Source organism: Ixodes scapularis, unplaced genomic scaffold, assembly GCF_016920785.2.
Source record: "Ixodes scapularis isolate PalLabHiFi unplaced genomic scaffold, ASM1692078v2 PGA_scaffold12__126_contigs__length_90152505, whole genome shotgun sequence".
Classification (NCBI taxonomy): Eukaryota; Metazoa; Arthropoda; class Arachnida; order Ixodida; family Ixodidae; genus Ixodes; species Ixodes scapularis.
Window position 1 is genome coordinate 21,250,268 of NW_024609838.1, and position 23,483 is coordinate 21,273,750.

Genomic DNA, 23,483 nt, shown 5'->3' on the forward strand with positions numbered 1-23,483 from the left:
GCCCTATCAAGCATGACTGAAATGTTGGTTGAAGTTTCGCCTGGAGTTACAGGCCATACCTCAGTAAAGCCATATATAAAATATTACACTTCCTACCGAAAAACGCGCAAAAACAAAATTAATAGAAACGAGCGCGCCGAAAGCTAACGTCGTCACAGCCTCCAGAAAGCGAGCGAGGTGAGTCAGGCAAAAATTCTGTCCTCGCCGTGACGTCACTCCGGTTCGCCGTAAGGGGCGCCACGCAAACTTCTCGGGGCTAATACTTGCTTGGTGAAATCTTTCAGCTGAAGCGCTAAAATTTAATGCCTGCCTACACCATTTCAAAAAAAAAAAAAGCGCCCATGCCGTGTTTGTTCTAACAGTGTCGCGCTGTGTTTGTAGAAGAAAAAAAGTGAAAGAAAAAAAGACCGCAAACCACGACGCTGCTACACGTATAATATTGACAATGCGATGATCGATGTTTATTAAACAGGTGTATCGATGTTCAACGTCGTAGCTTCGGGCGAAAGCTTCAGCCGTGCCTGGACCCTCCGACTCCGGGTCCGTCGTGTTCCTTGTGTTGTCGGCTGCGCTGCCTCTCAATTCTCCAGACCGCTTCAGCATTTCTTCAGAGTCACGGTCGCGAAAGAACTGATTCCCTGGGGATCCCAGGGCGGACAGAACCGGCGAGTCACCGCCTTGGCCATGCTGGAAAGTGGAGAATCGCAACAAGTCGTGTTGAGTTTCCGGAAGATCATCCGTGAGAACGACTGAGGAGTTCAGCCAAGCAAGGCAAATCTGAGCAAGGATCCAATCCCGTCCAAGTGCACAGCGAAAACTGGCGCGACCTGGCGGTCAAAATGTGAGACGGCGGAAAGGAGAGCATAAAATGCACGACGTCGTCATATTTGAGCGCACTGTTCACCGCGTGTGCTTACAAGAACCGGCAATCTTAGTGGTGTGGAATGCAGGTTCTAAAGACGCCGTGGAGGCTGGTCGTCAGCTCGTTCTCAGCATTCATGTACTCAGACGTGGCAGCCAATGAGTACACCCTATGGCGACGTGCGCGACTATAGACATGTCACTGTGGGTGGTCGGCTTCGGACGATTGGTCAAACACTCACCATGACGTCTTAAAAGGGATTAATTCTGGTTTCATCCACGGACATAAGAGCAATGTCAGACTGTCAGCTCCAACAGGCTGGCGTAAGAACGGGATGACTCCAAGCTTCCATCGTTCCTTCGCACACATCGTCAAACTTGTCGTCGACAACGGACGATAAGTAGCCAGGATCGCAACTCGCGACGTCACTGCCAGGCAAATCTTGGACACTTGGCGGAAAAGTCGGTGAGAGATCCAGCGGCTATGATTGGCCGCCTGCAAGGTCAAGTGCGGCGTTGACCAATCACGGCCGCCAGATTCCTCGCCGACTTTTTCGCAACGTGTCCAGATTACGGCCCCTGGTCGTCACATCGCGGATGGGAGACGTAGGGGGCGCCACATAAACACCACTCGATTCATCACCTCCATTTCACCGTCACGGCGCACACCGTCATTGTACGTTTGCAATCAGCGGCTAGACCAATCACGCATAGAAAAAAAAAGCCCAGGATTATGGGGCATTCAATGCGTGTGAGTAGTCTAGCCGGTGATAGCTGACGGGTGGATGGATGTATGCTAACGGCTGTACCCTTTATAAGTGGTGGCAGCTTGCGCCACCTAGCCTGGAAATAATAATAAAAAAAGTAAGATTCCTCCTTTCTAAGGCGATGAGCGCCGTGACGAAGCAATTTCGACGCAGTTTGGTTGGTTCCATCGGATCGTAGCGACACGGAGTATGCGGAGCACAAGTTCGTCTGCTTCTTGTTCACGGGTTGCGGTGACGTCAGAACGCCGAGTTCTGATTGGCTGTCATTGGGAGGACAGTGTGTAGACCTCAAGGCAGGTAGGATTGAGGTCTATTCACTATCCTTCCAATCAAAGCTCAGCGTTCTGACGTCACCACCACCCCTCCGCAAGAAGCAGACGAACTTTGCCTTCCGTATGCATAAAGCAAATCGCAACGAAAACACAGTCGGCTTAAAAATGCGTAGCGAGAAGTGTACGGTTACCTCTTCGGTACATTTGCCGTCAGAGGTTGAATCTGAACATCGAGAAGGGGTAGGTTGGCGGTCGCGAAGAACAAGGTGCTCTTGAAGCGCAACGTGAGCTTCGTGTAATCGCTGATCATCGCCGGTGACGTCGTCAGGAAAGTGTAGGTGCTGTTCGGCCGGAATTCCATGAGCCTGCATCGTGGAAAACGAAATCTCGTTACCCTCCCTGTATATCTCACAGGGTTCACTTTGATCCCTACCCTTGCCCGTTTCGATGCGGATGAGCGTTGTACCGGCGTGCAGTCGCATAAACCACTACTGCTTGGACCTTTGCATTTAATTGCATTATAATCACTGCGTGATGCACCTTTCTTTTAGCCATTAAAACACAATTTTGGAACATCCAGGCTTTACTCTTGCCGGCATGCTATTTCTTGATCTGCATTCAAAAGTGTTATAGATAAAATGGCAATTGGAGGTTATGCCACAACCAAGATTCAAAATTTTTCCGCTCTCTTCAGTGGGGGGACGTCATATGTTGCGTAACTTGCAAGTATGCAGTCTAAAAAACACAGTATAGACCGTTCCATTAGGGTCAGAGCAGAGAGGGTAAAAAGAGAAAAAAAATGCCCTCCCCCTCTAGCCCGGATGTCGTCTGCTCCGCCGAGTGGGCAGTACCTAGCACCCGGCTGGCGCACAAACTCTGTTTAAAATCGCGTCATTTTGGGAATTTCAAGCGCAGATGCGCAGATTTTGGTATGCCACTTATCGTGTATTACTATGCTAGATAAAAAAGACTAACAGAGTCCAATTGCGCTGTAATCTGCGTGCAAATAAAAAAAAATAGGGAAAACTGTGTCAGACTGGCCGGTCTCTCCGTCGAAAAGTGAATCCGGTGGCTGTACTTTTTTTTTACTATACAAAGTTCGTACTGGTGTAGGCCTTTAGCGACCATGAGTGGATGTCTGAAATAATAAATAAAAACGTGCTCTCCTGCCGCAATACACGCAGTAGTTGGGGGAAGTACTGCCGGCTGACTCAACTGCTATTTAAGTAACGGAAGAAGATATGTCAGTTGTCAGAACAACAGAGAGCTCTAGGCTGATTTTGGAGCAGCCATAACTATTCTAAGAAGGCGAACCTCTTCACAACGGCAGCCACGAGCGAGAGTTCGATGTTCCGTACAGCCCGCCGATACAGCCCAAAGATGGAGAACGGCGACCTCCCGGTTTGTCGTCTGCTAGCAGAGTCGGGCGCGTGCCCTCTCTCTCGTTTTACCCCGCCGAACCTACTGAATTTCCCGGATGTATGGAGAGGGCGCTGTTGTCGAAGAAAATGGTGCCGCCCAGAGAGCGCTAAATGGAATGATCTATAATTACGCCTTTTTACTTCAATTTTAAGGCGTGAGTTCAATAGGTTTTCATTTAAAACCGTTAAACGTCTTGTAACTTGTAAGGAGCAAACTGTAGTGCGTTTACATTGCCCCATGTTACCACAATTGGCGTCACATTTTCAGTGTCGTCACTAGAGCCTCTCGGCCTCAATTTTAAAACTCAATAACTTTGCAAAAAAGAGAAAAGTATTGTGACCTGTATTTTGAGTTACTAGTTAGGATGTGTCTATTAATGTGTTGAGGCTGTTTTGAGACAAATCAGTGACTTTCGAAATTTCGCCTTAGAGACACCAGGTTAGCAGCATTTCCACTGGTTAACTTTTTTAACTACAGCGGAGACCGCAGGTGTCCAATAGGACTGGCTAACCTCCCACTGTCTAGACATCCACGCAACATATTTACACTATTATTTTACAGAGTTCACCACTACACTTTTTACGAAAGAGTTGCACATAAAAGACAGACACCGATAGCACCAGGGGTTTCTCCAGGAATTTAAATTAGGGGGGGGGGGGTCTAATGTTTTAAGGGGGGGGGGGGGCGAAATTGAGAATAGAGGAGTCGTTGCGAATTAAGGGAATGCCATCCGAAAAACAAGGGGGGGGGGGGGGGGTACACCCCCTTGGGGGGTGTGTAGGGAAATCACTGGACAGCACATCTTCCGACTCTGCGACACACGTATATTTATTTTGCACAGGCTAGTGTGCTTAAAAATATTGCAGAGTAACTGCGTTGCATTTCAGTGAACTCAGGCCAGCTACACTCGACGCAACGTAGGTACTATAAGCCTAAGCTATAAGAGACACGACGGGTCATGATGCATTGGGTTACGAGGTGGGAAGCGGAAAATATTTGAGTAAAAGGAAATAAATCTAGTTACCTCTGGTTGACTTTGAAGGTGACGCTCTTGCCGCCTTGCTTCGTGGTTAAAAAGATGATTCCCTCGGCGTTCGCACGCTTCACCTGGTCTCCAGTACGGATGGTCACCAGGTATTGATAAGCTAAGGATTAAAAAAAAGATCAAATAAATCGAGGCTTGAAACCGGATATCACGTGATCGAGTCCCTTTTATCAAACCCGGCCAAATTAAAACCGATGTAACACATGGGTATTGGCATTTTTCATGGCGTGTTTCTGAACATAATTTGACGGTTTCATTCGTCGACCGCCAGGCGTTGCGAATATTTGATTCGCTAGAAAGTTGTTTGTTTATTTCTGGGGTAAAGGGGAGGGGGGAAGCGACGAGATGCGTGGGCCTTCAGTAGGGGGCAAGTCGCTATCGGCTGACCCCTCTTTGTTGTCCCCGCCCCTCGGTGTTTACCCAACACAAGGCCTGTGGACGTGCACACAGGCTTTGTGCGGCATATCCACGTCATCTTCTTCCATAGAGCGCGGGGAGACAGTGTAACGTAAAAATGCTAACAATAAACGAAGTGACGTTTACTCTTAGTGCCGGATCTCTCCCGAAAGCAGTCGTCAAAGGCTCGCGAGCCGCAGCTTGGCCACCCGTGCCCTAGCCTAATAACAAGTACTTTTACAGCACATTGACCTTTTTTTTTTTTTTGGCCATAAATATGTTTAGAGCATCGCAGGTACAGGAACGCACGCACACAACGTGACACCTACCGCAGAACGGCTTGTGAGCATTGGTGACGCCATACATTCGCCGTTCCCGGTCCTGCTTGTGCGGCCTCCAAACATCGGCCTGTTCGCCCATGGGTGCGCAAGCCGAGCCGTCTTCGCCACAGTCCCTGCACTGACCCTTCTTGAAGGCTTCGTAGGAGGGGCACTCGAAGGACAGCGGCACGCAGTTCTGGTTCTCGATGGAGTCGAGCATGTAATGGACGGCCCTCTGGTGGTGGCAGCTCAGGATGTCTCGGAGGCCTGCAGCAAACAGACGAGGGTGGAAGTCGGACGACGACTTTTGCACCAAAAATCGCCTATATATTGGGTGTTTCCACGTCAGATCGTATAATGACTGTCCCGGTAATATTTTCTTCTAAGAAATATATGTGAAAGCCATGTTCTCGGGAGGAACATTCATTTATACGTGAACGCCGTAGCTAATTTTTTTTTTCCAGAGATATAAAATTGAGTAGCTCGAGTCGTGGACATTGCGGAGATTTCGCTGCGGTAATTTGCACAACCGCCAATGTCACACCAAAGAAGGTATGTAGTTAAAAAAAAGTTTGATTTATTTTGTAGTCAATTTAAAAGAAATGCGAAAAACGTAAATAAAAACACGCTTCAGCGACACTTTCCCAAATTATTAAAAAAACTTTATGCTAAACGTTGAAAAATATATAAAAATGTGCGTATTAAAATGCAGCTTACGAATATATAAAAATATTTGCTTAGCCACTATTGTAGTTTTGTTATTAATTCGTTAAGGCATTTCTGTAAAAGCAGAAAAAACGCACTTCTATATTAAAAAGAAAAAAAACTTTCAGCCTTCCCATTCTGGTGAAGAAGGAAGAGCAGCGGAGCTGTAGCTTCTGTTCTCGGCAGTGGCTCTGCAGGCGAGCGATCTTCTCTTTTTTCGCAAGAGAATCGGAAGCGCTCGACGCAGTGGAACTTTAGGCGATAGCGGCCTCCCGGCGGTTGCGGAACCATTCGCGCTGCTGCGCCACATCGCCGCTCCTTCCGTTCCCGCTCTTCTTCCTCCGAAGAAATGTTGCCGCCATCTATGAGCGACGGCAGCAACCAGTTGACTGGTTGCCTAGGCTGGAAAGGTTGCTGCGATCTATGAGCGAAAAGCAGACAACCGGCAAACACAACACTCTGGACAGCTACCGACATCTATGAGCGACGGCGGCAACCAGAGTGTTGTGTCGACCACGGGTGTCGACATTTGTTTGGTACCGGACACGATCCTAGGGAAACTAGCCCTTAACAACTCTGCTGTAAAAGGAAAAAAAACTCCATCTTTTTTTTTTTTTAACTCACCTTAGTACCTTGCAGTAACTTGAACTAACTTGTGATGGCAAACTATTGAGTAGCATATGACCTCCAATTGAGAAAAGCGACAATTAACAAACCTCCACTCAATTTAAGCTAGGTTAACGTTTAGGGGCTTTGCCGCACGATGTCGCCTCAAAGGAGATATTCTCTAGAACCAGCAAAATCTGTACAACGGTGCTGCGCTATTGCAGAGCGTGAAAAGGCGTCATAACTTCATACCACAAGACTAGAGAGAATAAAAGTTTAAAAAAAAAACGGACAACACAACACAAAATTTTAAGAACAGCTGAGTTTATTCGCCCACACCAAAACAAGGAAAGGTAAAAAAAAAAGAAACAGAACATGACGTGGCGAAGATTTGATCAGACGGGCTTGACAGGCGAAATCCATACAACAGAATAGACACGCTTCCTACAATGAGCATCCGCCGCCAAGCGCCGGCAAAGATAACCTCCGTCAAGACTAGAAGAACCGCCCAATTTCCTAATCTCAGGGTGTTATAATGTATCATAAGAAAAGATAAAAAAAAGAGTCTTTTGTTTAAATAGTGACGTGCAATTTCGCTACTTTTAGACAACTAAGTTACGTTTCTGCATTAATAACAGAACTATAGTGATGGCTAAGCAAACATTTTGTTCGCAAGCTGCATTTCAATACGTATATTTTTATTTATTTTCAACGTTTTGCATAAAGTTGTTTGTTGGTGAATAGTTTGTGAAAGTGTCTCTAAAAGGAGTTTATTTTCGTTTTTTGTCATTCTATTTTTTTTCATAGAAATATCTAATTGTAATATTTAATATTTGGTGTGCATGTTGCAAATTGTCTACAAAATAAATTATACATTTTTGAACTACGTGCCTTCTTTGGTGTAACATTGGCGGATGTGCAAATCACAGTGAAATCTCGGCAATGTCCGCGACTCGATCTTTTCAGTTTTATCTCCGGTAAAAGAAAAATAGCTACGGAGTTTACATATAGATGAATGTTCCTCCCAAGAACATGGCTTTCACATACAGAAATATCATAAATATGACCCGGACAGTCATTGTACGATGTGACGTAGAAACATCCTGTCAAAGTAACATATATGCGGGTGCACTCTAAATTGGATTTATGTATAATTTAGAAAGATGAACATGCTTCAAACAAGCAGCACTTGATATCGGAAAACAGCGCTTATACTTTCCTTCTAAGTCTAGCGGGAGAAATTTTCGCGTCAAGTCTCGTGACACTAGGGCGTCACATAGCACCATGGCGTCACGTAGCGTCGGCCTAGGCCGGACTTGAAGGCTGGTTCACACACTCGCGTTTGTCCACGAGCGATTGCGGCGCAATCAAGTGTGTAAACCACGTGGTGTAAACTAAACTGTTAACCAGAATGAAATGGAGTATAGATCCGACTTTAGTCTCTCTAAAAAAAAAGCGGTGCAACCATTTTTTTTTACTCTGCGCAATTATTGTTTAGAACGAATCCCTGACGTTTATGACCAATGAAACGCGCGTTCGTTTTGAGCAGAGTTTACCCCCTCACCTCGCTGTCGGAACAAGCGGCAACGTGATCTGGAGCCGATTATATGCCGCCAATGTTGGTCATAGCCGCGCGCTGGGGTTGGCAAAGCACAGGACACGCGCTGAGTTCTAAACATCGTAACGGTTCATCTCTTGTCGTCACTGCAGCGATTGAACACCATCCCAGAACCCGAATGTTTGTCGAGCAGTTGATTACCACGAGCCCATATCAAGTGCTGACGCAATGCTCGGGTCCAATCTACGAGCCGCATGCCGACCCTGCGAGCCCCCAGCTACGTCATTCATCAAGTTTTGCGAAGGAGAGACTGAAAGAAAACGCCCGCTTTTATCCTTGAAATTCCACCGCAAGAAAATAGTTTCTCTGTCCGTGGTTTCTTCGTCAGTGACTTGGGTCTGAAGACTCGTTCACGCAGTTGTGTCGAGCTGTTGCTATTGCGACACTTACGACGAGCCAATGGTCGACGCAAATACGTGTACCAGCCTTGACAGTGGGTAAAAGAAGAGCTTCAAAGTCAAAGCTATAGTATCTTACCCTTGATAAAGCCCCCGCTGATCATGCTCAGCCATCGGTTGGGGAGATCGCAACCCGGCATAATCTGGCCTCCGTTCGGGTAAAAGTCCACATGGCCGACGGCTTCCTCCATTCCCATGCCCTCGCTGACCCCTGCACCAGAAATAAAATAACAAAAAACAATGTACGCGTTAAGACACCGGTTGAAACAATAGGACAGTGAGCAACTTTTTGTTTGAACCACAAGGTTCCAACTTTTGGGCACAATTCGAAGAAGATCGACTTCTTAAACAAAGTTGCCAGACTTTTCCACAATCCACCAGGCAAAGCCGGCTCGTATCTAATTTACGCGCATGCGCAGAACAGTCGAATTTACGACAGACGCTTGTTCAGTTTCTCTGCGGAGCGAGTTCCTCTGCCTCTTGCGCGGGGGTCGCGGTGACTTCAGAATGCCGAACTTTGATTAACTGTCATTGGAAGGATAGTGGGTAGACCTCAAGGCAGCTTGCACTGACCCACTATCCTTCCGTCGTAGCCAATCAGACCTCGGCCGTCTGATGTCACCACATACCCCCTGCGCAAGAAACACACGAACGTGCGCTCTGCATACTTGTGTTCACTTCAAAAATCGTAAAAAAGTCAGGTTTTTTGTTTGACATTACTAATTTTCCCCTTGATGTAATGTATAACGATATTAAGCTATATCGTAGAATGGCTTAATGTCATTTTATCAAGACGCATGCTACGTTTCAAAGGCCAAAGGCATCGTTTCTTCCCTCGACTAACAAATCTTAAACTTTATTTTTTTCTCTCTCTCTGTCTTGTCGTGACAACGAGTAATGTTGAAAACCTGGATCACATCTATGAATGAACCGTCATAATAATAAAATAAAGTATGCACCATTTTTTTTAATGCAATCTTGGAGAGCTTACCGAGCTTGGACAAGTACGGGTGGGAGTCGGTGTGAATGACGTCCACGAAGTCGGCGTCAGAACGGTCCACCCTGACCTCCGGAGGCATTCCCTCGAAGAACGGCTCGGCGGGGTCAAGAGCTACGGGGGAAAGCCGAACGAGAGAGTCGGTCTTATAGTGGCACTGCACCGTCGGAATGCGCGTCACGAACAACCGGACGAATAATGAAATCCATTGCTCAGTGCTGGTGTACACGCACCTCGTTTCAAACCTACACATGGCTTGCACTGACTTCACATCGGCGGTCATGTCGAAGAACCTTGCTACTGCGCGCGTCAGTTAGAACCAGGTGCCAATGTTTCAGCACCATAACCATTATTTTATTTAGAAGTTATTAGTGATTTTCTGAAGTTTTCAATAAGAAAATGGTGGCCAACAGAGATCTCGAATACATGGGGCGCTCTGTAGCGCCAGTTACCAAAAACGGTCGAAAATGGGCCCCATTTTTAAGTTAGAAATTTCAGAAAATCACTGATAACTTTTGAATACGAGGACGGTTAGTGCTGAAAATTTGGGATCTGGTTCGTACAGGTAGCACTAGGGGAGGCCAGCGAGTGGGAAGCACCGGAAGGATGAAGCGTCGTCAAGAGGAGCAAGAACATTATAACGGGTGGCAACGAGTACGTGCTAGAGGCCGGGAACCTGGAGGACACGTCCTGCCGTTTTCATAGGGTCGGTTACTAAGTTGTACGATGCTGTCACGCAACTGGTGCCAAAGCGTCTCATTTGCACTAAAGCAAATGCTATATTAAAACTCCAGTTCAAGCCATTGGCGCTCGTGCCAGCAGCTTTGACAGCGCTACAGTCCGCAAATGAAGCAGCGTGTACACTACACTCACGCTGTAAGGCATGATAATTGTCATAATCACCAGCACCATGGTATTGTCCTCATCATCGTCGCCATTGTAGTCACATTAGTACAGGACGTCCGTCGTGCTTTGGCCGCGCGTGCACGCTCGAAGGCCACGAAAGGCCGAAGTCTCATCGAAAAAGAATAGGGCTTGCCCTCGAGGTGAGACTGAGCGAGCTCTCTGCCATATTAGCGAGTTTTAGTAGACAGTGTTTCCCCCTCCGCTGAGCCCCTCCGCTACCCGGAACTCTACAGCCAAGGACATCGGCACGCAGGCGCAGCGGCGGTTTCTTCGTAGCGGAGGGTTAGCGGAGGGAGAAACACAGTCTACCAAAATTGTCGATGACGATCTACCGTGTCGATACATTCTTTTAACGCAAGAACGTTAAAGGCGAAGCTTAAGCGTCCTCTAAATTTTTGTCGTTTCGGCATTTTCGAGCTTCTGCCAACCGCACTCACTCACCCGTGATCCTTCCCAGTCTGGTGATGTTGAGTCCAGCATAACCGGCAACGTGCGCTCCGAGGCTGTGTCCGATGATGTGCATGGTCGAGGCGTTCGCCCCAAACGCTACCTAAAATGAAAAAAGAAAAAAAAAAAGAAGTTGAAGTACAAAACAGTGTATAAAGATACTCCAGTATAATTTTATGACCTCGATCTTTATTAGCACACCAACCCTTTGTCAATCTCTTCCTTGAGTATGCACAACGTCAACACTTCAAAAAACAACAAAAAAGTGTCACGTAGAAAAAATGCAGGCAAAAAGAAATCTGTTGAAAGAAGGAGCTGTTTCTGAAATTAGATTGGAACTGTTTATATGAGACTTTGAGAATAAGGACAGCTTCTGTAGATGTCTCCTTGTCCTTTCCCTTAGCCTTTGCCACGTGAGCGCTCTTCATCGCCGAAGTACGATTCAGGAAGCAAGACACATGAACATGCGATCGAGGGAAAGCCAGTAACGAAGTGTTATAAAATATGCGATAGAGGTAGCGACTCGTTTACAAAATGGCGGTAACACAATCCAGCTTTATGGTATTGACAACGCAAGGTAACAGTCGCAAGCATGCGCAGCTCAGTTTAAAAAAAAAATAGCGTCTGTTCTCGAGGAATGTACGCAAGAAGAGCACCGTTCTGTTGTGAGCTTTTTGTGGTCAAAATTGCGTGATGCAACGGATATTCACAGGGAAATGTTTCCTGTTTACGGTGATGAGTGTTCATCGCGTAAGGCGGTGCTCAACTCGGCTGAGAAATTTCTCCCAGGGGCGCTCAAATGTCGTTGACGAGGAGCTACCTGGGCGTCGTTCTGAGATCGCGACAGAAGCAACAGTGCGGCGGGTACGCACGTGGCCGATAGAGCAGCCCAAAGAATTTTACGCAGCAGGTGCTGGAGCACTGGTAAAGGTATGGGGAAAATGTTTCGATGTTGGGGAAGGATATAGGTCGAGAAATAAAAAAGGCTTTCAATTAGCTATCTCACACCTTTTTTCTTTAATAGCCTTTTGCGATGTATTTAATGACTTTTCTTCGAAATAAGTAACGCCCTGCCTTTCTTAAGATGTCAGCGACCAAAAAGATAATGTAAAGTGTGGTCGCTGACACTGTAAGACCATTGAAAAGCGCAAGCTCTTCTGCTTCTTGCACGGGGTTTGCGATCATGTGAGAACGCCGAGCTCTTATTGGCTAATTGAAAAAAAAAAATGGTTGACCTCAAGGCATCTAGCATTGGGGTCTATCCACTATCCTTTCGATCAAAGCCAATAAAGCTCACCGTCGTTCTGACACCACCGCAACTCCTGTGCAAGAAGCAGACGACTTGCTCTCCACATAGGCGTGCGGGACACATTGTTTATCGCATGATTGGTTACTAAATGCTCTTATTTGATGAGGTGGCAATCGCTCGAACCAAACGTCATGGCGTTCTTAAACTGACTGTTCGTGAAAGCGTACGTACCTCCAGTTTGCGAACCAAGAACGCGATCTCGGCACCCGCAATTCTGGCGTTGACTACGGCGGTCTCGTAGCCCGGGCCGTTGCCACCGCTCCAGTCAACGATGAAGACGTTCATGTCGGCGTTTTTCAGGTATGCATTCTTCATTTCCTGTAAGGTGGTAGAAAAAGAAAAAGACAATCATATTGAGTCGGATTTAGGTGTAACCTGAAAGAAAAAGAAAAATACAATCATATTGAGTCGGATTTAGGTGTAACCTGAAAGAACTCAGTCTCTGGACACAGACCTAAGGTTTAAACGTGAGATCTTAAACGTGCGTCACGCGCTAATGATTATAAAAGTGCAATTGTTCATATAGAAACCGGTAAGAACCCAGAGTAATGATTTTTCAGAGCGAGCGATGGCTTGTGTGCTGATGATCTATCATGTTATGACCCACCCCGCCATCGCACCCCACTGCAAAATGTTGAGCTGAGTCTATCTCGACAATCTGACATTTCAGCAACATTAGCCCATTAAAAAAAGTATAAATCTGTTTTAAGTGGGTTAATGCGAAGGTCAGTTACTCGTAGATTCCACATCTCTTGTGTCTCCACTAAAGATTGACAACATGGCTTTACTCGGGGCAACTTTCTGTAGCAATCTGGAAGAGAAGAGTGCGCGTGCACAACTTTCATCGGCGCTCAAGGTATTCAAACGCACGGGCAGTCATAGCTTTGGCATCGTTCCTACAGAAAGTTGTCTCGGGGAGAATCGGTGGCAGCTCAGAACGCGTGAAGTGACAGCTCGGAGTGGAGAGCCCAAGAACCCTGGGTTCAATCTCCACCCGTGCCCCTGCCCGTTTCGATACGGATGAGCATCGTATACCGGATCGCAGTCGTGTATCACTATAACCATACTGTGACGTGCGGGTGGTGATGCACGGACTGGCCAAATTTTCCATCCACAGCGGAGACATCGGACGCCCATTGAGGCTGACAAACTTCCCGCAGTCTAAACATACACACAACACAATTTAAAGCTGCAATGAATAGGGCTGCAGTAACAAAGGATACAGCTAGGCGTGATGATTTGCGCACATCACTGCGTAGAGAACAAGGACCCTACCCGCACCTCCCCTCCCCTCCCCCAGAACTTTACTGAAGAGAACCCCTGGGATTGAGAGGGGGCCAAAGGCACACTCCCAGAAGCACCAACCGTCATCCATTCTCCGAAGTAGACGGTGTCCAGGTAGCCGTGCACGATGAACTTGGTGGGCCGAGAGGCGCTGAAGGGCGAATCGCGGACCGTCTCCAAGCTGGAGTTCCAGCAGAGCATCGTTGCCTCGGGCCTGTCCCGCGTGTACAAGAGGTACTGCACTTTGATCATGTCCCTGTCGTGGGGCGTCAGGATGAACGGCCGTCGGATTTCGTCGAAGAAGGCGCCTCCGGTTTCCAGGCATCCCAGCTCGTCGTAACACTTGAGCTCGGCCTTGACTGCAGAGGGACAAAGAACCATAGGAGGGATATTACTGGCCGCCATTTATCACGTGCACAACTAGAAAGCCGCAGTCGCCTGCTCACGCATCATACAAACGACACGGAGTTCGCTGGAACCATGATGACAGAATCATCTGCGGGCTAGCCTCAAGCATGTTTCGAAGCATGTTGCTTCATGTGCATTCGTGTGCTTCGAAGATGTCCGTTTACCGTTTCTTTTTTTTTTCTTTTTTTGTATGATCGATGTGACGGTGTTGTCATTCAAAGAACAAACACGCCCCAGGCAGTGTCTGTAGCCTGTCCTTTTGTACTATGCATTAGTAGTGTGGCCACAACTTTACAGGGAGCCACCGAAACATCTGTTCGGTTCGTTTGCAGCGGACGGTGCACCGTCCATGGTTCATCCAGAGACGAACGTGCGGCTTCTACGTCACGCTGCTGCGGTGGCGTCACGTGTGAGCAGTGCATGCTACGGAATCAATGTGAAAGTTCGCCCTCAACACGGCTTCAGCAGAAACTGGCTCAACTACGATGTTTGGCCGCCATCGTCGTGTGCGTTAGAGAGTGGGCTTTCCCCTAATTCGTTTCTTGGCGTCAATATCTTTTTTTTTTTGTCGTTTTTTTTTTATGGACAGTTGCCAAGTTGCTTTACCCACAGCTTCATGTGATCCCGACAACCTATTGCTTGCATGTTCTTGCGTCCTATTATGTTTCCTTTTATATAAAATCAATGTCGTCTAGCGGCTCAAATAGAGCTGTCCAACCGCTCTCTGGGACATCTTTTTCTGGCATTTCGGAAGAAGTGAAGATCGCACGTGCACAGCTCTGATCGTTACTTAAGGGACGTGAGCGCACGGGTGCCCAGAGCTTTAGCTTCTCTGCCAGGAAAAAAAGGTTTGGTTTCTTCCACCCTAATGTAAATAATATAAAAACTTTTTTTTTTTTTTTTTTTTTTTTTTGTAGCTGCGAATTTTGGGCAAGGCAGTCCAGTGTTCAATCTGTGCCCAACGTGATGGCACGAGGTTCCGCTAGCTCCTGCTACCAACATAAATCACTTGCGAACGATCTACGGAAGATGCTCGCCGACAACTTTCTGTGGCTATGCAGTCAAAGGTAAAAGCTTGGTCTGCTGCCCAAGTTGGTAACTGACATTCATATTAAACACGGCGCAAAAAAAAGACGGCAAAAAAATCGAAGAAGCACGCAGGGCGAGCGCTAACCGGCAACTAAAGTTCGTTGAACGCTTCCAACTTTGCTATCGCTGTGCACGCGCGTAATTTCATCTAAAAAAAAAAAAAAATAAAACGGCGTACCGTTAAATTAGTAGATATAACGTGCACCCGTCGCATGTTCAAAAAGTCAGCAAAACAGCTGCATCCCCCCGACACACAACCCCAACGACAAACGGAAAATGCGCCGTGTTAATATTTACAAGCTAGATAGTGTTAATGAAGCTGTACTCTTTGGGTTGCATATACCGATGCAACGCTAATGCAAACGTGTTTGTCGCACGCGTGTATTTTTGCCGCCTCCAGCAATTATCTTTCTAACCTTCCTTTGTTGCGTCCCTCCCCCTGCGCACCGTCCAGCACGGGGGGACAACCACAAGGTTTACAATGCCCCGGCAAGTGAGAACCGTAATTGTTGATAAGAGAAGCCCGGGGAAGCTTTCCAAGCGGCCCGCGGCTTTGCCGCAGTCATTGCACAGAAGCTCGGCCTGCGGCCCCCTGCCATCAGACACGCTATTAGCGGCGCAAAAAGAAGTGCGCTTAAAGAAACTGCGGAGCGACGCTCTCTAAGCTATCGGAAAGAACGAGAGAAACTGCATCGTAACACGAGTCTTCTCGCCATATTATTCATTGAACACTGTCATACTAGGGTTACAATTCTTAGTCCCATATGCTTCGTGTCTGTGTAACCATGTTAAAATTACATTCTTTTCTCGTGTACATGGATTGCACTTAGCGTCCTCAGTTTTGTCATTATCATTAATCTTCTGACTTATGCCTGGTGAGTTTTCTTCATTCATTTTTTTTCATTTATTTATTGATACTGTCAGCCCATTGGACTATTACAGGAGTGGGTATACAAAAATAAAAGATGAAAGTAACCACTATACAAAGAGTAATTAAACGAGACAATGGATTGCACAAGACCGCTTCATACACTTAAACGCGCACAAGAAAAAGTTACAAAACTGAAAGCAGCACAGGTATTAACATTTCACAAGAAAGCAGAAACTTGGTCCGTATTTGTACGATTACGGCTTTCCGCGACTGTCACATTCGACAATATTATGTATACTTTCTAAAAAGGCATGAAGGGATGTTGACGAGACAGCACAATCGGGCAGCATATTCCACTCTCTGATGGTTCTAGGGAAAAAACTGAATTTAAAACAATCATTTCGTACAGATGGATTACGAATGAACATGCTATGGCGATGCCATGAGGATTCGTTAGTGCTGATTTCAAAGTAATCCGATTTGTTGATCTTTATAAAGTTATGTATAATTTGGAAAAGGAATTTCAATCTTTCGTACTTGGTCCTCGATTCCAAAGTTGGGAGATTCGCGAGTTCACATAGTTTTGTAGTTTTCTTGTGTCGTGTAATGTAATAATTAGCTAAATAATATTTTAATTTTACGTATACGCATTCATTCCCATTAAGGTACTTACTGCAACTTTGATTTATTCGTTAAAATGCTTATTTCGGTTTATTTAGTTTGTTTTGCTTGGATTGTAATTACCTTTTCTTTTTTTTTCCGGCACTTGAGTTTGAGAAAGATCGCTAATCCGGTCGCTTAGCGAAAAAGTTTGATTGCTCCTGCCCTAGACCATATGGTTGAATATTGTATATATGTGATATTCTTTTAATATGCTTACTCGTGCATGCTTCAATTTTCCGCTTTATTGTTGTATTTGCTGAAAACGATCCGTAACTAGCCACAACTCAGAAATCCAACTCAATGTAGGTATTTTCATTAGTATTGTATTTTTTTAAGAATAGAAAAATAAAGAAGAAAAAAGCTTTACACGCGCACCCTTCACTTCTCAAATGCCACAGAACGTTAGCCGGGAGCAATGGCACTTTTCATCGCTTTTTTTCGAAGCTACTTTTATGGCTTCGTCTTTAGACCGTCAGGCACTGTGAAAACCTGATTCACTTGAGAAAGCTAGCGAGCCAACCTGTCGTGACAGCTTTCAACTCTAGCCGCTATAGGTGCCGTATATTTCGCAGAAGCCGTGGCTATAAACCTTTTGTAGATCGTCCCCAAGAGCTTATGGTTAGCGGGAGCTAGCAGGAGTTCGTGCCGTCACTTTGAGCACGAATTGAGCCAACGCGGAGCGCAAGCTCGTCTGCTTCTTTCCCAGGGGGTTGTGGTGACGTCAGAACGCCTAGCTCTGATTGGCTCAGATGAAAGGACAGTAGGTATAGACCTCAAAGCACCTTGCTTTGAGGTATACCCATATCCTTCCAATCAACACCAATCAGAGCACGGCGTTTTGACATCACCCCCTGGGAAAGAAGCAGACGAACATGCACTGCACGTACCACCTTGGAAACAAGGGCCCGCTCGTGACGTCATCGTTGGTGGACCCGCGACCGCCGCCCCAAGCGGCAAACACGCGAAGCTCACAAGGGACGTCTCCAAATCGGCAGACGCGTTCGCGTCGCCGCATGCTTGCGTCTCGTGCTCGTATGAGACGCGGTGACGTCGACGCTGATGCAAGCTAGGCAGCTCTTCGTGGATTCACAAGTGATGACATTTTTGGGGGTGAAAAATCGCAGACCTTATGATCTATAGACGTTTAAAAACCAGCGACCAGTTCGCGCTTTTCACATTTCCCACGCTTCCTCCTCTTACCCCCTTCTACTCTGTGCACCGTTGCCTGTTTCCTCCTCTCCCAGGGTGAGGAGGATATTCTGCCTTGCAGAATCTCGAGTCTGGTGGTCAGCCTTTAAGCACACCACCGCTACCCCACAGCCTACGACGACCCACGAAAATACCCTATTATTTTTTTAGCGTGTATACCGTCGATTTCTCTCGTATACAGTTGAGCCACCAAATAAGCTGCGCTTAGAGTATCGGCACTCCGTTCCCCGACATTGTTGTGGGCGCCGCCATTTTGGCTCGTATGCAGAACAGACGCAACGGCCAATCGTCATGATTCAAAAGTGCGACATCCTCAGCATTAGATTCGGTGTTAGGAAGGTCATGTAATATTGCTTTGCTCTGTCGCGAACGGTTTAAACATTTGTGGAGGGCGGAAAAGCATTTCCTGTGATGTCAGATAAAGCTTCAGATAACTGGCAACCATGATTTTAAGCCACAATATGGCCAAGTGTCGTTACTCTGAAGCGTAGCTTATTTAGTGACTCTAGTATACAGAACAGAAATTCGCTTTAATGTCCTTTTCGCTCGATGAATGTACGGCTATAAACTGTCAGCAGCGGTATGGTATATACGTTATATCGACCGTACTCTCGTTCCGAACATTCCTAAGAAAAATATACGTGTCTACTAATGCCGCCATATCGCCCGATTATTGCCTATTACAATCGAGATACAGTAAGAGGCCTCTTACGAAAACTTATCGCTGGAGTGCCCCAGTATCTCGCTGGCAGTCTTCGCATAGCGAGAAATTTTCCCGCGATCGAAACGATTAAAACGACAACTCGATCTCTTCGGATTTTCTATTCGGGATCGAACGAGGGGAGGGGGGGAGTAACACAATTTGTCCTAGAATTTCCTATCTCTCGGGCTACCGACGAGTGCTGTTGGCCTCGGGTTATCGCTGGCACCTACCGTGCGAAACAAATTTCGCGCGAATATTATATTAAAGATCGTTTCGTATTGCCCCGAAATCTTCGATTCTCGGTAAAAATGAAAGTAAAAAGCTTCTTTTTTTTTTTTCTTTTAGGCGTTTGGATGCCAAATTATCGAATACATTTGATACGCCTCCTGTTGAGGACTCGAGTCACGGTCACGTTGCTCGTAAACCATACAAAAGACATACATGTTCTCTAAGGACATGATAAAAAAAAAATTCCATGTGGACGCGTCTCAAGCATGTTTGAAGCGTGTTTTTTTTTTCATACACATACGTTTTTGCTTTGAACACATATCATGCAAAATGTTTTTTCTACGACCAATGAATGTGACATGATCATTAGACAAGGAAGGAACGCGTCCCTGCAGTATCTTCCGATTGCATTTTGTATAATTTAGCGGCAGTGTGTAACTGCGGCGTGAGGACTAATTTACAGGACCTGGGTATCTTTTGACGGACAACCGAAGGTTCATATACACGGCGCCGTGTCCGAAATAATCCTTCGCCGTATACTAACCTCTTGGTGCGTCTCCTAACCCATCGTTTTATTTTTTTTTTTTTTTTTACGAAGAAAGTTTTGTATTATAAGGCGTTATTAGTTCAAGGGGCGGTTTAGTACGACCAAGATGTCATCGGCATCACTGAAATTTATAAAATAATACATCCTCAATAAACAGAACTGAATTATCCCTCTCAGTTCGTCACAATCCGAGACAAATATATACAAAAAAAAAATGGAAATAACAGGGAACGTGCTGGGAAGTTGATGTGTACTTTCGACATCTTGAACCCTTCTTGTTCCGCAGTCTCGAGTTTTCTTTGCGTTGAAAATATATCTCCTCGCTTCTGCTTACTCTCAATAATTTCATTCCATCATTAGGATTAGGATCCTGTACAGTGAATGGGTTTTCGATGCATAAAACGAATCTAAAATGAATTTCTTAATATGGTTTTGTGACATGTCGAAAGTGTTGAATGTATAACTAATTGTGCGTATTGCTTTGAGCTGCGACATTTTAGCCAGCCTGAATTCTTTAACTATTCTCTACGTAGATTGCGAACAAAGTTCCCCGGTACATCTGGCTATTCTCTATAGAAGATAGTGTTCAAATAGCCATGTATGTTACTTCACGACAGCGATGGTATGAAAATTCGTATGTGTCCGGAAGAGCAAAGAACCCAATACTGAGCTTCGGGGAACACTAGAATTGACATTTACGAATTCAAAGTTTTGAGCTTTTAGTATACCCCATACAGCTTTCTTTCGCTCAGGAAATCTTTGATCCACGCTATTGCATTGTTATTAATTGAAATTTGATGAGTTTCTTTGTTAGGAATTAATTCACACTGACACCTTTTTTGTGTGAAACCCTAAAACAAATCCAGTGTCAATGGCACTAACAAGAAATGAAAAAAAAATATCGACAAGAACGCTGCTGCAGTATGCTCCAGTGCAAAAATCTGCGCTGATCTGAGTTAAAAAAAAAAATATTAGTTACTACAAATCACTTCCACGAGCTTTGCAGTATACATGCACGCTGAAGAGACGCGTCTATTAATTAGTATTTTATGTCGAAATAAGGGGATGACACTGTTAAATTCCCATGAGAGCCGTTGCGGATTGCGAAACTTCAGGTGAAATCTTGATTCAAGCCATAACATCATAATACTTAGAACAGATTTTCTGCATAAAAACCTAGAACGCACATTTGTAGGGTACCGCGTTCTCGGCGTTTATATTCTAATTGGGCGGGTGGCTTTCGGTATTTATTTTTTAATGTACTATTACTTCATTTTTTTCTATTGAGTTTATACTTTGCCGATGAGATACCTTGCCGCACTTATACGATAGGTGTCTTGTAGAATAAAAAATACTATACTTCGTTTCAGCTTCGGTCCAGGTGCAGCCAAAGCTACAAGCGCGAGCTCCGGGCTTTCAGCATCCCTGCCAAGCACGCGCGCTCGTGCAGTGCAAGCACTGTTCTGGGCCACATGCTCGCGCTTGTAGCATCGGCTGCGTCTGGACCGAAGCTGAAACGAAGTATAATAAATAAATGTGAAACTATAGTAGTCGACGCCCACAGTTACTTCAGTGTCACGCGCCTTCCAGGCATCATAAAGAACAAGACGCATCCGACCACAATTGTTCCAGTTTGTCCTCGTTGTAAAAACCTACAGAATTTAGTTCTTTCCGCTCGTTTTCGCCACTGCGCTGGATGCGCTACACTCTAAAAAAGTCTGTGCGTCTGCTTTCCCGCAAAACACTCGGAGAGCCAATCAGCGCAACTTAAGGAGGCAGCTAAGCGAATGAGGATGCTGAAACATATGTTTAGTCCAAAAAACGCAGACCGAGTTGTGACATTAAGCAATGCAAGCGTGACGTTTTGCTTATCTTAATGTCACAACTCAGACTGCGTTTTTTTTTTGTCTAAACTAATGTTTCGGCATCGTCATTCGCTGAGCTGCCTCCGTAAGTTGCGCTGATTGGCTCTCCGAGTGTTGTGCGTGAAAGCAGACGCACAGACTTTTTTAGAGTGTATTTTCTTTTAAATATTCGAACCCGCGAAAACGTTCTGTCGACAGTCAAAAGTTTATTGAACTGAAAGTGTACCACGAGGCTCTTTCTCAGTTGTCAGTTCAACTAGTCTCTGAACTCGCCTAAGAAAAACAGAGGGCATTCGAGGCAGTCATCATCATCATCATCATGTTGTCGCTCCGCGGCTAATCAGATTGCCGGATTAGCCAATAAGAACGCGAAAGAACCGATCAGGAGGATAAAAGGTGATAGTTGGCCACGCCCCATGCTCCTTAAGATGCTGGCAACCATTCAACAACTATACTCTTTGACGTCACGGACACTGCGCATGCGCAATTCCCACACCCGTATGGCCCAAAAGCGGACTTGTTTGGAGACGGCGTGTTTGTATATACGTGTCTCTCCAGCAAACTCGTTTTAACGGTGTCTCGAAGGATGTCGCGCTGTCACCTAAAACGAACGCTGACAAGTTTCTACGGATCGGAGTCCTATACGAGAGCTCGAAATTAGTCAGGGTCGGGTTCATGAATGCGCGCTAGACACAGCGGAGCCTGCAATTTCTCTTTAGAAACTGTATCCGCAGTTTCTAAACGGTGAAAGTTTGTGTTGAGAAAAAAGGAACCATAAAGGAAGAGGGGGAGGGGGGGTTATTTAGGAATATAGCGCGCATTTAAAACTCGCAAGGAAAAGTGTTGTAAAGTCTCTAATCGGTATGATGCTTTGAAAAAAGAAAAAAAAAAGAAGGCAGTATACGTATTGTGTCGGGAGGGAGCTTGGTGAAGGAGGTGGGGCTAGAATATCGGCTGGTTACAGTTTGGACTTCTTTCGATCAATTTCGTCTAGACGGCTTCTAAAAACTGAAAGTGCTTAAAAAAAGTTTCTTTTTTCTCGCACTTTCACAGGTTTTAGCTTCAGTCGTCGTTGAAGGGCACCTTGCACGGAAAGTTCTGATCCGGAGTGTCCATTCGTCGATCAACCATCAACAAGAACTGTGGCGTCGTTAGACGTCTTTTGAACCAGGCACAAAGTCACCGGTAGCTAAAAGAGGCACTAAAGTGGATCCTGACATCGTCATTTTGTGTCGCAAACTCGGTCAACTCTCGAAACAGTCTGGAGCGTTTACCTTCTCTCCAGGCACTTGGGAAACGCAGCGCAACAGGAAGGTCGAAGAGGGACCGCGAAGCAAGGAACGCGGACAAGACTCCGTATACGTTCGTTAAGCTCTCTGTGATCTTGAGAAGAATCACGAGAAAGGATTATCAAAAATCAGAGTTATCTCCGTGTAATGAAAGCGAGTGAATGCTGCTACCGAAATGTGTAAGTATTCTGAAGAAGCAGGCGGTGCACACGCATTAATTTGTCCGATAAATGAATCATCCATATTTGGTCAAAATTCCTTTCAGCGCAAACGACTATGTATGATATCGCCCCTCCTACAGCTTTGTTTTAGGTTTGTTTGCATTTAATCTTGAAACCGCACTGCAGACCGTGCGAAGTGGCGAAAAAAAAAAGAACTCCGAGAAATGTGTTTGTTTTGTATTTTTCCCTCCAGTTTGGAGCATCGGTTGTTCCTCATTTCACTGTTACATAAGTTAAAATAAAAAGGCTTGGCGGGAATTTATCGTTATTTTTTGGTAAGCATCGAGAACTCTCAGTCACCACCTAGAGCAGCTTTTAGTTTCAGGTAGCATAACAAAATGTGTACACGGATACCATTACATTTAGAAAATCGTTGATGCATTCCTTATGGAAACTACGCATAGAAAAAAACAAACCTTCTATGTTAAATCGCGTGTGCTCACTATCTCGCAAATCCTCTAGGTAAATTCTGATGCGGGAAGAGTTAAATGTTTGGACGGAAGCTTCAGAATGTAACTCTACATTTATAATATGATGCTCTCAAATCCTTGTCATAGTAAAAAAACGTAACAGTGCCCTCTAAAAAAATATATTATTTATGTACGCATGAAATCGCATGCGAAAACCTGCGTGTTTACCTGGAGCATATCTTTATTACACCTTCATTGATACCTTGCCAAAATCACATGGCGTGGCTACACCCGATCATTTTATTATCGCAACCAATTATATAGCGGTATTAGCCGACAAGAACATCAAGCTACACCAATCAGAAGACAGGAGGTGTGACCGTAATGAGCCGCGATTCTTAGGGTGTCGGTGACTACGGCCGTCGGGTAGTATTTTCCACGTTAAACATGGCACATATGGACCGTGAAACGTTGATCGGATGATCAGATCAGACATGATTTATATATTAGTTTGATTGAAGCTCACCATACGTACCACATCCGACCAGGGTAACCGCCAACGCAGTCAAAAAGACGGGTGCGCTCATGGTTGTCGCTTTCAGAGCACGATGCCTCGAATCAGGTCTG

At 45.6% G+C, this 23,483-nt stretch overlaps 1 protein-coding gene across 2 annotated transcripts; it reads right to left on the reverse strand.

The window, feature by feature from the left end:
- Positions 1 to 439: 439 nt before the first annotated feature.
- On the reverse strand, positions 440 to 23,483 carry LOC8043904 (pancreatic triacylglycerol lipase). 2 transcript variants are annotated; one of them, XM_040216221.3, is made up of 10 exons: positions 23,392 to 23,483; positions 13,435 to 13,712; positions 12,241 to 12,387; positions 10,755 to 10,863; positions 9,402 to 9,521; positions 8,490 to 8,621; positions 5,093 to 5,350; positions 4,347 to 4,467; positions 2,092 to 2,265; positions 440 to 687 (listed from the first exon to the last, which is right to left on the reverse strand). In XM_040216221.3, exons 1-10 carry the CDS (start codon positions 23,441 to 23,443, stop codon positions 597 to 599), a joined length of 1,482 nt encoding a protein of 493 aa, XP_040072155.2. In that variant the 5' UTR covers positions 23,444 to 23,483; the 3' UTR covers positions 440 to 596. The 2 variants fall into 2 exon arrangements, with proteins under 2 accessions (XP_040072155.2, XP_040072154.2); XM_040216220.3 differs by having other exon boundaries at positions 479 to 687; positions 23,383 to 23,476.